Consider the following 16,929-nt stretch of genomic DNA (forward strand, 5'->3'; position numbering starts at 1 on the left):
CCCAAGAAGAAATTGTGAAATGGCATGAGTAGTTGTTTCTTATAAACAAGGCTAATCATCCTGTTTGTTTTTACACAATAGAGCTCACAGTCTTCAGGGTCCAATCACACCAACTTCAGACACTGGGCACCCCCCGGTGGCAAATGGAACCTCCCACAATTCACTAGGAGCTACCACACCCTCACCCACCACAGAAGCTAAGGAGGTTTGCGCTTTGTCTTCTTCTAGTGTTTGAGAGAAAAAAGAAGTCTTTCTGCATATGATCTTTCTATGTTGAGCAGCCTTTACTGTAAATGCTGTAAAAGTTGTTTTCTTGAATGTTTAATTATCATGAATTTCATAAATCATGGTTTGACCATGAATTTAACAACACAAAAAGGGACAGGCATTAGTGCACTTGTTATAGCCTCGGTGTCAAAATTGCGATAACAAAATCTCACGTCCGTGACCTCCTCATTTGTGAAAATATCTGTACGCGAAAATAAGACCTTTTACAGAATTTGCTCCCTGTCAGTCCAGGGGTACATGAATTTGTGAATTTTTGCAACTGTAGACAAATACTGTCAATAGGTTGAGTGAAATAGGCATAGTTTGCCACAAAATGTATCGACCTATGCTAGAGAATCATGGTCGGTTGTAGGTGAGTGCATTCGTGCCAAGTTTCATATCCAATTTTCTCTGGCCACTTTTCTACCATAATTTATAGCATAAAATTAATCAACAAAAAGATAAATAGTTAAAATAGTCAGGTTTTTATGAGTTTCATGACAGAGCACTGTTTTTCATTCAAAATGTGCACAAATCACAAAATCACACAATTTTGGGGGTGACATGAGGATACCTTCTCGTATTGCAAAATTATTGTGCGAAACATGTAGGGGTGGAGTCCACCCCCATCCTCCAGCGCTTTTAGGTTTAAAGCTTAGAGCTGACTCTTTAAAACTACGTTAAAAAAAAAATTGTAGGAAAGTAGTCGTAGCCTACTTTTTGCAGGTTTTGAGCTGGGCAGTCACATTTTTCTGTTTAATGACTTAAGATGCTTTTTGCCCATATGTTTCAAATGTGCAGGTCGACACGTTGCTACTGCACGACTTCCAGGGTTGGCGTGAGGCGCCCTCTATGGACGTCGACAACCCCTTCACTAAGAGGATATTTGCAGAGGACATCCAGCCGTGCCTGACCTTCTGCAATGTCACGCTGTCATTACAGCTGCAATCCAGCATCGAGAAGAACATGCTGTGCATCGAGACCATCAATGGCAAAACTACCCTTCCCAGGTACCTATTGTACACTGGGGTATTCCGTCGTGGTCGTTGCGGTTGGCGTGGAATATTTGGTACCTAGATATCAAGCAGGTCCTTGTAGCCATCACCTTGACCAAGGAGCTGTCACTACACATGATCTTGTCTGAATTGCTTCCCCTGGCCTTGATGATTTAGTTGAGTGTATACCTGCAAGGTTGGATAAGTGGAGGACAAGTAGTATCCTCAACTGGCGTGGGAAAGTCGTAACTCTTGTGCGGTACTCCTTAAGGGATTAGAGATGAGGGCACAACGCTTTGTGCACATATTACTTACTTGTGTACATTGGTACGTTAGTCAAGGACGTGAAAGTTGACACCATGAAGCTGAATTTATGAATAGGATTACAAACTGTCAAACTTTACTTTTCCTAATCTTATTACACCCTTTATAATTGCACTTGGATCTCCTGAACTTTGAAGTACTAATTGTCACTCAAAGAGCTGGGGATGTGGGTGTGTTTGCTGTATGGGGCAGCAGTGATATTGATACAGCCTGATGTTACAACTTGTTAAATTTTGTACTTTGCAAGTATTTATGGCTGCAAAAATAATCAGATAAATGTAAAGCTTGTAGAAAAGTGAAACTATTTGATGTTTTGCTTTTTGCATCATCTTTATGCTAGAGTCACACACGGCAGGATTTCATACCGGGTCCAAAAGGAATTAAAACCGTATTGACCCGGTTCGAGCCGTAGAGACCTGCATTGACGTGCATCGTAACCTGTGTCAATTCCTGATGGATTCCAGGGGCTACGATACGGTGGTGAAAAATATTTGGTCATGTTCAAAATTTTCTCATGAATTTCAATTCCGTATTGATATCCGAATTGACCCGGTTCGAACCGCATTGACTCGCATCAACCTGCTGCAACCCGCAGCGTAAAACCGTATGGACCCCTGCCGTATACCGCATTGCCTTTATGCAACGGATGATGACAAGGTTTACATCCGAGTCGATACTGGTCGAAGCGGGTTGACACGGGTCGATAGGGGTCGAAAAGGATTCAGTTAAGGATTTTAAAGCAGATTTTGAGACGGTTCGATACGGGTCAATACGGGTCTCTACGGCTCGAACCGGAATGATACGCTTTTAATTCCTTATGGACCTGGTTTGAAATCGGGCCGTGTTTGACTGTAGCATAAATTGCCTTCCATTCTGGGACTAATCCGGCTCATTTTCACCCGGATCAAATCCGTTTTTTGACCCGGCCGTGTGTGACTCTAGCATTATTATCACCATCATCTGCACTTTTGTAATCGTAATCAATTTTTGACTTTTTATTAAAAATTATCATTTCACTTTTTAGGAGATGCTCTCTCAGTGACCAGCAGAGACCTTGCCACTACCGCATCAAGCTTGCCGATTCTGATAACTGGCATTCAATCTGTGCTCCAGCCAGAAACAGGGTAAGCAACTGGGATGCCGGCTGTGGCTTTTTCTGCCTCCAGTGGCGTGAAGAATAACAAGTTACTGTGTACTGTAAAAGTGGAAATTTTCGCGGTGTTGAACTTTTCGCGCATTTTGCGCAACCATGTGATTCTTCTGAACAGATTAGAGTCCAACTTTGGTCTTACGGGAACAGTCTTGAGATGGATTTCATCTTACTTACATGACCGCCACCAGATGGTAAAGGTTAACGGCGCACTTTCTCAGTCATTCCCTCACAGACATGGTGTCCCCCAGGGGTCTGTGGTTGGTCCTTTACTATTTATTCTATACACAGCCCCTCTGTCTTCTGTAATCAACTCTCATGAAGATATTCTACATGTTATGTATGCCGACGATACTCAAATTTATATAATCATACAACCAAATACTCAAGTCGAAGCACTCTGCAAACTCAGTAGATGTGTTGAAGATATTAAGCAATGGTCGTGTGATAATTACTTGAAATTGAATTGTGTTAAATCAGAATTTTTATATGTTCATTCTCAGTTTAGGCGAGGTGGTTCTCTCACAGAATTTTCCCTCGAAGACAGAACTATACCCACCTCTCAGTCCGTCAGAGATCTCGGAGTTATTGTAGATAAGCACCTGAATTTTCAACAACACATTAAGAACTCATGTCGTTCTGCTGCTTGGGGTATCTGTAAAATTGGTAAAATCCGTAAGTTATTGGATCAGTCTTCCACTGAACGTCTCATCCACGCATTTGTTTCTTCCCACCTTGACTACTGCAATTCCCTTCTTGTTGGTCTCCCTGCTTCTAGTATTGCACCACTTCAAAGAATTCAAAACACAGCTGCTAGGCTTGTAACCCTTACAAAAAGATCTGACCACATTACTCCTGTTCTCCAATCCCTCCACTGGCTCCCCATACATCACCGTATCACCTTCAAAATCCTCCTTATCGTTTACAAGATATGTAATAATCTTGCTCCATCTTACCTCAAAGACTTAATTTCTTTCCGCTCCTCCACTTCAACCCGTTCTCTTCGTTCTTCCTCCACTCTCCAACTATCACATGGTCCCCGCACCTGCACCCGCTATGGTGATAGGGCTTTTTCTGTTATTTCCCCGTCTCTCTGGAATGAACTTCCTCTCCATATTCGTAATGCTGATAACGTTGATAAGTTCAAGTCATCGTTGAAAACTTATCTGTTTACTCAACTTTAATTATGTTGTTTTGCTGTTGCATGTTATATCATAATACGTATATTTACATAATGCTGTATTTTATTTTAATGTCATACTTTTTTTTTTCCGGATCAATGCGCTTAGAAACATCAGTATTAAGCGCTATATAAATGTTATTCATTATCATTAACCAGAAACTAGTGCAAAAATAAATGCACGCGAATATTTTTACTCGCCATATGTTCCTGTGCGTGATGTCTTGATTCTGCGGAATTTAAAACACACAAAACTCTTCTTACCCGGCCAAGCGCGAAAAATTAGTCACGCGAAAATATCCACTTTTACAGTATGCCATATATTTGGCGAGTCTAAATTTTTGCGAATCAGGACTTCCCTGACAATGTTGCGAGTGGTTAAAATTCGTGATTTTGGAGTCCTGTATTGAACGGAAAAATGTAAACTTGTACGTCACATTCATATCAGCATTAGAGTCAATATTTTCACAGGTTTTTTGATTGTGGGAATAGCGGCTGACTCGCGAAATTTGCAAAAATAAAAACCTCGCAAAATATTGAGCGTATACAGTAGTGGATAGAGCTTACACGACTGATGTCAATGTTTAGAGAAGATGATGCATACCTGAACCCACATTAATGTTTAATCAGCTCAGTGATGATGCACAATGTATTTCTTGAGGCTGGCCTGACATGGCCTGGTGGTCCTAGATGAATGAGAAGATGTGAAAAGGTCTCTCAATTGATCATAATCATACTTTCACCTGTCCTCTCTGCAGTTGATGTATTGTCAATGAAATGTGATATGAAATGCATGCTAGGTGTGTTCCTATCTGTTAGTGTTGAGTGTCATCGATATATATGTAATTGACTGATCATACACGTGTACCTGTCTCTTGCATTGCAGATAACAGCGGTATGTGATTTTTACACATACCTGAGATACATGCAGCAGGGCATTGTCAAGAATGACCGTAAGTATACATTATATACATTATACGCTATTTCCCCCCCCCCCCTTACCCCCTTGGGTGTATTGCTCTCTTGATGTTCACAAGTACACCTCCCTCCATCTTTGCTTTCCTTCCCACATCTCCAGTGCAAAAGAACTACTGGGAGATCATCCGACTCCGTAAGCAGATGGCTCTTGCCAAGCTCGGCCTGGTGTGAGGGGGTCGGATTCCCTTTCAACCTTGTTGGCTCTGTTCCTGCAAGGACTCTGTGATGCCAGAGGGTCTTTATTCCTTTATGTCTTGGATGCAAGGTGTGCTAAAAGAGATGGCTTAACCGAGCCTAGTCCCCACCCCCCCCCCCCCCAAAAAAAAAAGAAAAAGAAAAAGAAAAGAAAAACGGAAAAAGGACAAGACATGACCACCATCACATGTACCTCAATGTTGGATATATTAACTCAGGCAGTGCACAAGTCTGCTTTTTTTAATCTCATCATTCATGTCTATCTGTGTAAGTAATTCTTTATGAGGCTTTTCTTTTTCTATGAGTGTAGCAGAGCTTTTGAATGTTAGAGAAAGGCTTGCATCAAGTGTCATTTGAACCTTGTGTATGTACTCCTTATCAAGAATTTTGTATAGATTAGATGTCTCTGTAGCAAGTGTGATACAAAAAGTTTTGATTATCAAACTGTCTTGAAACAATTATGCTTATAACCCATTGAGGACTGGCTGATTTTGCTACAACACGCATTTCCCATAGATGTTTGCCCGAGTATACTCGGGTTCTCAGCAAGTTAAGGTCATGCGTGAGGACTGGAGATGATATGTTTTCAACCTTTTTGTTTTCTTTTTGCATACCTTTGGACTTTGGTTTGCATGATCACTTTTTATTATCACGCATCAGTCAGAAACGCTCAAAATATGTCAAATCTGGTGAAAGATATAACATTTTGTCCAAGGTTCTGGTACAATTCTGTTTATTCAAATGTTAGGAGACTTTCAATAAACTTGAGTCTCTTATTATTGTATTTCCAGCAGATTTAGCCCAGACCAAGGAAGGTAGTCATCTTGAAATTGTGGCACTTAATTTTTCACAAAAGTATGAAGAAATTACCTAACATTTGATTTCATCACACATACGTTGTAGCTTTACTGTTATTTGAACTTGGAACTTTTGGATTGCATTCTGTAGAAGGATGGTAGAAAAGTCTGGTTTTAGGCTCAAACTATGCACTATTACTGTTCAGACAGTGACTTCGAAACTACTGACACAATTTCAATGATCTTGATACCTACAATGTAGATATTACATTGAAGTGTAGTAGATATCTTCTTTTATATTTATCCCCACAACAAGATATATGTTTTGGAGTAAACATAGTGAAATAAAATTCTGAGATGTTTTTGTCTATGCAAGATACCTTTCTCAAAAAAGCATTTACACACAACTCATCATCATCATGTTGAATAATGCATGGGTATGGTAAAGTCCACTGTTGGTGTCATATGGTGGGGGGGGGGGGATTGGCAGTTTTTTTTGTGTGTGTTTTTTTTTTTTTCGTTTTTTACCTGTATGTCCAGAACAATGCCATCCGATTTGTTTTAAAACTGTGATTGGATTAACCCATTCCTCATGGTATACAAGGTTAACATTGCATCAACTTATATATATGGCAGGGGCGGATCCAGGAAGTCTGTAAAGGGGGGGGGGGGGGAGGCTACTAATATTTCTGGTGCCACTTCCGGGCTTCATTTTATTTTCTTCTTTTTATATATTTTATTTTTAACGAAAAATGGGGGGTGGGGGGGGGGGGGGCGTGCGGCGGTTGCGCCCCCCTCTGGATCCTCCACTGTATGGGTACCTGGTATGCCAGGTGTAGACAAAATGTGACCCGCTACAACTTAAGGATCCGAAAGTCTGAAAATGGCATAACATTATTCCCGTACTCTTCTACTTTAATTTCATATATAGCACAACTCATGACCAATCCATAATCAGAATGCCACGCACTGACCAATAAGATCACTCCCTCGTTGCTAATCCAAATTTTCGGACACGTTTCTGTTACGTTGAAAGTTGGAAAATCATGGCCCAGAAAAATGCTGATTTCTTGCCTTTCCTTTGATCATTTAGCTTTGAAATTTCAGCAGATGATAGACAAAACATTAGACTACAAAATTATGCCAAAAGCAGAAATCCTGTTGTTTTGACCAATTTTGATGATGTGACTTCAAACTCGATTTTCTCGGCTCAGCCGTGAGCGACTTTAGGATACTTTTGTTGTAGCGGGTCACAAATGTAGACAAGAGTGTCTGCATTCGTGGCCTAAATTCATGCTTACTTGACCTGTGTTATTCTGCTCAGAAAAATGACAGTTTGCATCTGTTTTGCTGTAAAACTCAAATGAAGATGTACAAAGTGATCAAGGCTGAGCTCAGTAGATTCCGGCTTTCGCTGACCCCATTCAGGTGCCTCTTTTGTGTACAACAAATAAGTTTGTGAGCCCATCAGCGCACACATCTATTAGTACCTCGCACCCAATTGATACATCTGTAGTTTCATTGTTCGATGACACATGTACATGTAGTTGACGGTGGAGAGGGCATACATGTACCACTTGACTGCTTTTGCACTGGTGGACTACCAACCTGTCTGATACCTATTGACCTGCAAAAAGAATGGCGTTTGGGGACATCGAAGGCTCTCAGAGAAACGCTGGAGGAATGGGTTAAAATATGTGCTATTGTGTGTAGCATATAGTATATTTTAGGAGAATTTTATTAAATGTTTTCTTTTTCTGTAGGATTGAAATCAATCACAGTTTCAAAAGGCTTGCAAAATTGATAACACACTCTTCTGTAATATTGTTACTGATCATGTTGACAATAACGAGTCATAAAAAAAAAGAACGAAACATGTTTTTAGAACTGAAACAGCATTGATATTGTAAACATGAAATGCCGGGCATGACACAGTTACTGCTCCACTTTGATATTAACAAATTGATGTATCATGTGGGTTTTTGTTATTGATGTTTGTTTGTTATGAGAAATGTTGTATAAGAGCAAAATATGATCAGAAAAAACAAACAAACAAACAGACAAACAAACAAACAAACAGACGAATGTTGTTAATTTCTATGTTGATATGCCATACTCTTGTTTTCATACAATGATGAAAGATATAACTTTATATGTGTAGTGACTTAAAGCAGCTGGATATGGGGCTGTAAAAGTGATGTGTAAATAAATAAATGTCTTACCCAGAAATGTGCTACTAAGTGTAGACATATTGTAACTATTGCATTGACTTATTAGAGTAGGACATTTGTACATTTTCTCTACATTTTGTATTGTAAAGCGACAGACAAGGTCCAATTTAACTGTTTATAAACATAGAAAACAGTGGAATGTTTCATCTTATTGTTATTACTTTTTTCTTAGGCTGAGACACCTGGATGTACGCTTTTATTGAAAAATGGTGAACTGGGTATATGACGTCAAGAAGAAGTGTAGTGATATGGGAAGAGACTGTTCTTCTTTTTCTGTTTTAAGTTAGAAATTAGTAATTGGCTAAAAGAAAAAGAAAAATGTCCACTAGTCAAATCTGTGGTGAACGTTCCAAGTGTATTAGGAATCCGCCACCCTCCTCCCCCATTTGGATAAGGTTAAAGCATTCTTGATGGAGGTAGATTGACCTTTTTGATGTCCTGCAGTTACCAAAAAACACATAGTAATATAATGCTATATTTTAGAGGAATGTCCTTATGTGTGTCACCGCCACCGGTATGCAGCATTATGCATTTTTTAGTTGCCAAAGTTATATATGATGTTTTTATACTCTTTCCGTATGTGGATTGTGATGAAAAAAAGCAAAACAAAACAAAAACAAGTGCAAGTCATGAAGATGTTGCATTGTGTAGAATGCACAAGAAGGTAACCAAACCTTCATTTCAAGTGAAGTAATTCAATTAAGTCTAATATAAACAGGTTATTTATATACAATTAATTTTTCCACAAATATCAGACTAGCAATAAACATGAAAGTATTATCTTGTAGTATTTAATCTGGACTTCTAGAGAATGTGTCAAATCTGTCAGTGAACTGCAGCTCACTGAAAATGTGTAAGCTTTTGCTTTGCTTCTTGGTTATATTTAAGAATGTATCAAGGAGACATGGGGATACTCAGTGCAGAGAGGCTTGCATTTAAACTGTTGAGTACTTCAGGTTCTGATTTATTTCTGTCCTATCTGTCTTCATGCAAGGATATTTACTCACTAAACTATTATTATGTAAATAGTTGCAATGGACTACTGATTTATTCTCCATGCTTATGAAAACATGTTTGTGATAAACATTAGGGGAAAAAATATACAACAGTATTTTTAGAGCACAAAGAAAAGGTTACATGTATGTCATGAATTTGACTTGTTCCTGTAACTATTGGGAGATGTAATACCTTGAATCAGATGGGAAATGCAGTGAGTTTTTGTGCCTCTTCTGAGACAGTGAAATCCACAAAACTGAACAAAGAATCAGAAAGACACATAAACACACACACACACAAAACACACACACACACAAACAGATAGAAGGTTTATTTAAGATGAGCTAGAGCCAAGTAAAACTCCTGATATGTTGTTCTTATTGGACCTTTCTGAAGTTTGAAATCATTTTGTAGTTGTATTGCAATGCACAAAATCTTGCCTAAATTTGCGATAGATTGGATGAAGAAAAGTAAGAGACTGTTCCCCATTAAACAGAATTCATAAAAGCACAGTGAATGCTGCATCTAGGGGTAAATTCATTCATTTATAGACCTGAGATATATATATGTTGTACTCAGAAGTAGTTTGTGGTATAGAAGTTTGTTACATCCAGTACGCGATGGTCACCTAGTGAGTCACATTCTCTGACTTAATATGAAATGTTGAAGAAGTTCTCATGTGTAGCTATTCTAAAAGGGATCTATAGATTTGCGACGCGGACGTTTCAGATGATAATTGCACTGGCCATTCTCCTCTTTACCTTCGACCTGTTGCAAAGTAGCCTTAGATTATTATGTGAAGACCTACATGTATCTTTATATGCAAAGTAAAATGGCACCCCCATAGAATTATTGCATAAAGCACATGTAGCTCTCTGCGTTGTGGGTTGAGCCAATGCAGATGGCCCAGAACACGTAGTGAAAACTCAAATGAAGCGAGATCGATTTTGGTAAGCAATTTTGTGCGTGTGCAGAACAGTTGGTTTTTTTTCCCCCTCTGAACGTCCGCGTCGCGAAAATCTAAATCCCCCTATTGACGCATCCCACCAACCTTTGAGAAACCTCTCCTCTGAATTTAGTCTTCCATGTAATCTCCCAAGACCTGACTCATGGGTTATAGCAAACACTGCCCACTTGAAGTCTTCCTTAAAGCCACTTTTGTTGGGGTTACTAATATAAATGTCCTTGAACTGTTCATGTCAGTTTCATATTGTGATACTCTTATTCAGTATCAATCGTTTTGATGCTCTTCAATCATTGAATCTATTTTACCTTGCAGGATTGAATCAGCATGCATAGATGTGGGTGTACTCTGTCCTTTAATTCTCTTATTCAGTTTGCTGATCAGGATGTTCTCATGGATCCGTAATCATGCGGTTGATAATTAGATCTCAGATAGCCGTCATTATCCATCATTTACACTGTCATATCTAGTTGTTTTATGGCTTAGAACATTCATTCATTTTATGCTACATATCGTACGAATTACCTTATAGCGGGTTTGAATGGTTTGACAATGAATTTCTGCTTGAATCGGTTGCATTTCATGTTGATATGTGAGAATACATGTAGTAAAGAACCGGTTTCTTGAATTGTGGCTTAAATAGATGGTCAAATGTTTCTGTCTACCAAAGCAATAAGGAATCCACAATGCCATTTTTAAACAGTGCATTGTGTTATCTGTCATGCAGGGTATGTGTAACAACAGAAACAGTATTCTGTACTCAAACTCTGAAAAGCCAGGAACATTTGACATGAGATCTATTTCTTGAGGTGTGAAAACTATTATTAGTGTCCAAAAACACAACTTAATGTATCATTGCACAATGTGGTTCAGATTGTCAAAAAAAAAAGGTAAGGCTTAAAGGCTCAAACTTTTGAAAGGTCATGTCCTAATTTGTAGTATCGGTTCACTTATTCCATTAAATTTGAATATGAAATTTAAGTTTGTAAAGACAGTGCCCTACTCACTTAGATATCTCAGTGAATTACAAGTGTGACCTGACAGTTTTTTGGTTTTTTTTTCAGGCTGCATTTCCATAAAAAGAACATTGCCATTAAGATATAACGGTGCTGATAGTATTTTGCAGTTATATGAATAATTTGTTTGCAACTCGTTTGCTTAATGTTATCTCAATTTTGTTCTACTCTGTGTTTACTGTGAAAATCAAATGTACTTATTTGTGCATTTCTAGTCTAACATGAACAATGATATGCACTTTTCATATTTTAGCAAATAATTATGCAAAGTTGTTTTGATTTTGATGCATTTTGCGTGGCATTAATTTTGCTGTGGTTGAATGATGTAAGATTGTATTTTGTATATGTCAAATTCAGTATTGCAGAAATAGTGCAGAGATTTGTAAGAATTGGGGACATACTATATTTTAGTAAAAGAAATAATTAGGTTGCTAATTTGTAACAACTCAATTATGCAATTATGTATATTGAGAGGCCTCCTTAGATTTCGCTCAGGTCTCTGTATGGTCCTGCCTGCCAAATTAAAGAGAAATTTATAGTCACTTGTTTCATCTACGCAGAGGTATTCAGAATAGATGATGCTGTAAATGTAATAGAGTCCTGTATTACTATAGAAATTAGCCATCCAGCTTTTATAACATGCCTGTCAAACCTCGGTCTTAAACGGGCTCGATAGAAGACATCAGTCGTTCAGCAGCTGTTTTGATTGTGGTGGTTTCGCACAGGTAGACTTTTTTAGCTCACCTGAGCCAAAGGCTCAAGTGAGCTATTGCGATCGCCCTTCGTCCGGCGTCCGTCGTGCGTCGTGCGTCGTGCGTCGTCCGTCGTCCGTCGTCCGTCGTCCGTCGTCCATCGTCCGTCGTCCGTCGTGCGTCGTGCGTAAACTTTTTACATTTTCATCTTCTTCTTGAAAACCCTATGACCGATTTTTGTCTCGCCCACCGGAGGTGAAGGCGAGACTAAGGGATCCAAATGGCGTCCGTCCGTCGTCCGTCGTCCGTCCGTCGTCCGTCCGTCGTCCGTCCGTCGTCCGTCACAAATGTTAAAGTTTACCTGCAAGACTCTCTTATGATGCATAACTTGGCATCTGTTACAGCAATGGCAGCCACACTTGGGTGATAGAAGCACTAGGGGTATCTTCATGTTATGGTGTTGTCAGAGGTCATGTGATGATGTCAAAGGTCATTTGAGGTCATAAATTAAAGAGTATGTGCAAGACTCTCTTTTCTATGTTAAAGTTTACCTGCAAGACTCTCTTTTGACAAATAACTTCACATAAGTTGCTTGGATTACAACCTAACTTGGGTCATAGATGCACTGGGGGTACCTTCATGTTATGGTGCCGTTGGAGGTCACAGGATAAGGTCAAAGGTCATTTGAGGTCAAACGTTAAAGTTTACTTGCAAGACTCTCTTATCACATGTAACTCGACACATGTTGCTACAATGGCAATCAAACTTGGGTGATGGATGCACTAGGGGTACCTTCATGTTATGGTGCCGTAAGAGGTCACATGATAAGGTCAAAGGTCATTTGAGGTCATACGTTTAAGTTTACTTGCAAGACTCTTATCACACGTAACTCAGCACATGTTGCTACAATGGCAATCAAACTTGGGTGATGGTAGATGTCTCTTGGGAAGTTGAAGGTAACCACAAGGTCAAAGGTTACAGACAGGGGTCAACGAACTTTTAGGGCCCAATGTTAAGTTTTTAGGGCACATTTCGTTTATGGCTCATAACTTTTGATCCCTTTGTCCGTTTGTGACCAAACTTCGATGGAAGATGTCCCTTGGGGAGGTGAAGGTCGTCACAAGGTCAAAGGTCACAGACGGGTCAACAAACTTTTAGGGCCCAATGTTATTTTTTAGGGCACGTTTTGATTGTGGCTCATAACTTTTGATCCCTATGTCCGTATGTGACCAAACTTGGACGGTAGATGTCCCTTGGGGAGTTAAAGGTCATCACAAGGTCAAAGGTCACAGAAAGGGGTCAACAAATTTTTAGGGCCCAATGTTAAGTTTTTATGGCGCGTTTCGATTATGGCTCATTACTTTTGATCCCTTTGTCCGTTTGTGACCAAACTTGGATGGTGAATGTCCCTTAGGGTGTTGAAGGTCACCACAAGGTCAAAGGTCATAAGCAGGTCAATTAACTTGTGGGAGTTATAAAAAATATTAATTCCTTGTACGCGAATGGGCGAGACACAATTTGGCGATTGCCTTGTCATCAAACTTGGCAGGTAGCATCCCTAGGGGGTTAGGAACTCAATTTGTTAAAATGGGCACCATGCCCCACCCAGGGGGCCCCCAGGGGGGCCCAAACCCCCCAAAATTAAGGAATCTGTAAAAATCTTCTTCTCTAGAACCAGAAGTGATAGAGCGAAGTTAATACTATGAGTTAGTACATTGATGACTGTAGTTTCAAGTTTGTTCATGGCAGAATCAGGGGTGCCCCCCTTGGGACCCAGGGGAGGGGGGTGGGGAAGGGTTCTAATGGGGCCTAAATTGTACATTTTCATCTTCTTCTTGAGAACTCCATGACCCATTTTCACCAAACTTGGCAGGTAGCATCCCTAGGGGGTTAGGAACTCCATTTGTTAAAATGGGCACCATGACCCACCCAGGGGGCCCCCAGGGGGCCCAAACCCCCCAAAATTAAGGAATCCGCAAAAACCTTCTTCTCTAGAACCAGAAGTGATAGAGCTAGGTTAATACTATGAGTTAGCACATTGATGACTGTAGTTTCAAGTTTGTTCATGGCAGAATCAGGGGTGCCCCCCTTGGGACCCGGGGGGGGGGGGGGGTGAGGAGGGGTCCTAATGGGGCCTAAATTGTACATTTTTATCTTCTTCTTGAGAACCCCATGACCCATTTTCACCAAACTTGGCAGGTAGCATTCCTAGGGGGTTAGGATCTCAATTTGTTAAAATGGGCACCATGCCCCACCCAGGGGGCCCCCAGGGGGGCCCAAACCCCCCAAATGAAGGAATCTTTAAAAATCTTCTCTAGAATCAGAAGTTATAGAGCTGAGATAATACTATGAGTGAGTACATTAATGACTGTAGTTTCAAGTTTGTTCATAGGAGATCCAGGGGTGCCCCTCTTGGGGGTAGGGGGGAGGGGGGTGGTTGGAAGGGTCCAAATGGGGGCCTGAATTGTACATTTTCATCTTCTTCCTGACAACCTCATGATGGATTTTTGTCAAACTTGGCAGGTAGCATCCCTAGGTGGTCAGGATCTCAATTTATCAAACTGGGCACCATGCCCCACCCAGAGGGCCCCAGGGGGCCCCAATTCCCCCAAATTAAGGAATCTTGAAAAAATTGGGCCCTTATTGTACATTTTCATCTTCCACTTGAGAATGCCTCGTCAAATTTTGGTAGAGCTGTGAATAATTTAGATTAGTGACTGCGTGAAAGGTGAACTTGCGATACTCAGGTGAGCGCTAGACCCGCGGGTCTCTTGTTTCATGATTGCTGTGGCAGGCAGTGGCATCAATCGCACAAAAATTGCATGGCCATGTATACAGGAGAGGCAAAGAGGAAAAAGATTGTCCAAGGGGTGGTTGTGAGAGCAATGACATCGCAGAAACTCAGGTCAGTGAAAATTTGGGCAAACTGAGAGAAATCGTTCACTTGATAGTATCTCGTTTAGGTAGAAGTGTACTCTATGATCATTCTCTTGAAAAAGAACACTCTGAAGTTATGACCACCGCTATCAAGAATGCAAAATACATGTACTTCCACTCATTCGACAAGCACTTCGTCAGTATTAAGCAACCATTTTGTAACATGAAATCATATATATTATTTTGTTTATGGTCATAGGTGAAAAAAACAAAAAACAAATTCACGATCAGAATTGCCAACACATTTTCTTCTGTAATGTGTAAAATCTTCTCCAAAAGAAGTACTTAAACTGTGCAGAGCAGTAGAACAAATTCAGACTTAGATCAAGAGTGAGTCAAGTTCTATACGCCATGTTGGGAAGAAACAGATTAACGAGAAGAAAAACCGTACAAGACAGTGTATATGAAGCCAATGTTTTCACGGGTTTTGAATTGAGCTATTTTGAAAGAGTTTTGTAATATTTTTGCAAAGGAAAGTGACAGATGTGTAGCATTATAAATATATAGCTTTAACAGTTTGATTGACAGTGTGCTCGATATCTTCATAATGGGCGTCATATAGATTATTTTTACCGCTCTGTAATGTAATGAAACACATATCATGTTGAAATCACTTGGTATATACTGTTTTGAAAGATATCATATTGGACGTTACAGTATATAATGTTAATGCAAATGTGCTGTACGATGTATATAACTGATGATGTTATTACAAATATGTGAATAAATAAATGTCACAAATAACTTGCCATCAATTTGTTAGTTTGCAGTTTCATAGTGTATGCTTGTCGATGTTAATTTTTTTTTCTTTCTTTAATGATTGATTTCAGATGCGGAAAGGTTAAGAAAATATTTCTCCTTGTTTTCTTTGCTGATTCTGAGTAAGTTCCCCAGTGCATAATATGATCGAACAAAAAAAAAAAAAAAAAGGACTGTTTGATGTGTCTGTGTTAACATTATGTCTCCGATGTCTTGTAATATCCAAGGGTTTTTGAGATTCATTACAGAAAAAGTGATAGTAATGATAATATGAAAAATAAATAACATAAACCAAACCAAAACAAAACAAAACAAAAACGGACAAACCAAATGCTTTGAACCGCTGTCTGTCCTTATAGACAAAATATTCCTTTATTCTCAAATGATGAGAAATTCATAAAATTGTGGAACAGGACAGTTCACTGTTCGTAGGAAACGAATATTATATCAGTCACATAATAATCTGCTACATCAACAATACAGGAAATGGCCTCATGCCCTGAGTTTGTCTCTTGATTCACAAGTGAACTGCCCTGACAATACGTTCCTTATTAAATCATTAGAAAAACGAAAGGGTGCTGAACATGATCCCAAGTTCTTTGTGCACTTGTAATAAACACGAAATATGACGAGAAGAGTACAGTATTTAGGGTTATATTGCACGTAATAAGTATAATCATCGTAAGATGTATCTCGATCTGAGACATTATCTAGTATGGTAAATGTTGTTTCCTGAAAGGGAGAAAATCTTGGTTCCTATATCTCGCCAGTCTCAGAGCGTCGGATTCAGGCAACTACATGTATAATAAAACTGCTTGTACCGTGTTGATGTATCGTTGATGACTGGTCATAGCTTGTGTTGGAGGGAGGGATTGGACGCTCCGGAAGAAGTTGATCTATCGGAAAGCATCGCAGAGAAATGTGATATCGAGCGGAAAGGACCTCGAAAGATACTTGGGGAAAAATAGAACAAGTAAAAACAGGTCTTTGAAAGTGATGATGCCGTCAATCCCTCCCCCAAACAAACACACACAAACACACACACACACACACACACACACACACACGCACACACGCACTCACACAAAGCACAAGAAAACTTTCTCTAGTATTTATTTAGCACATCAATGATATGGTCTATGGAGCGATTAGTGTTGTTCATGTTATGCCTTTTATTTTGGCGCCACTTTCTCTTACTAATTAACCAACAATCCCCCAAATAAGTGCGTAATTATTCAAATTCATGAAGTACTCGCTGCATGCTATAAGGATTAGAACCAACACTAAGTCATGCTGTCGGGCGGAAGCTCGATGGTCTAGTGGAGATGACGCCTGTCCCGTGATCAGGAGGTCGTAGGTTCGAATCCTGCTCGAGTATGTACGCTCATGATCTTTTTTCTTTTCTTTTTTTTTTTTGGTCATGGCTACTACTAAAACCCTGATCAATT

At 39.6% G+C, this 16,929-nt stretch overlaps 1 protein-coding gene and 1 non-coding gene across 2 annotated transcripts; both read left to right on the forward strand.

The window, feature by feature from the left end:
* Positions 1 to 79: 79 nt before the first annotated feature.
* Positions 80 to 5,065, forward strand: LOC139723564 (guanine nucleotide exchange factor for Rab-3A-like; the record flags this gene model as incomplete). The annotated part of the gene is made up of 5 exons (XM_071634808.1): positions 80 to 205; positions 1,069 to 1,277; positions 2,611 to 2,710; positions 4,803 to 4,869; positions 4,995 to 5,065. Coding segments are annotated over 5 exons (573 nt in total), but the record flags the coding sequence as incomplete, so codon positions are not given.
* An 11,721-nt stretch (positions 5,066 to 16,786) lies between these two features.
* Trnat-cgu (transfer RNA threonine (anticodon CGU)) lies at positions 16,787 to 16,859 on the forward strand. The gene has a single exon. It is a non-coding gene; the product is annotated as a tRNA-Thr (tRNA).
* Positions 16,860 to 16,929: the final 70 nt, after the last annotated feature.

The sequence above is a fragment of the Diadema antillarum genome, unplaced genomic scaffold (assembly GCF_040938485.1).
Source record: "Diadema antillarum isolate AM-2024a unplaced genomic scaffold, OU_Dant_1.0 scf00000192, whole genome shotgun sequence".
In the NCBI taxonomy this organism is placed as follows: domain Eukaryota; kingdom Metazoa; phylum Echinodermata; class Echinoidea; order Diadematoida; family Diadematidae; genus Diadema; species Diadema antillarum.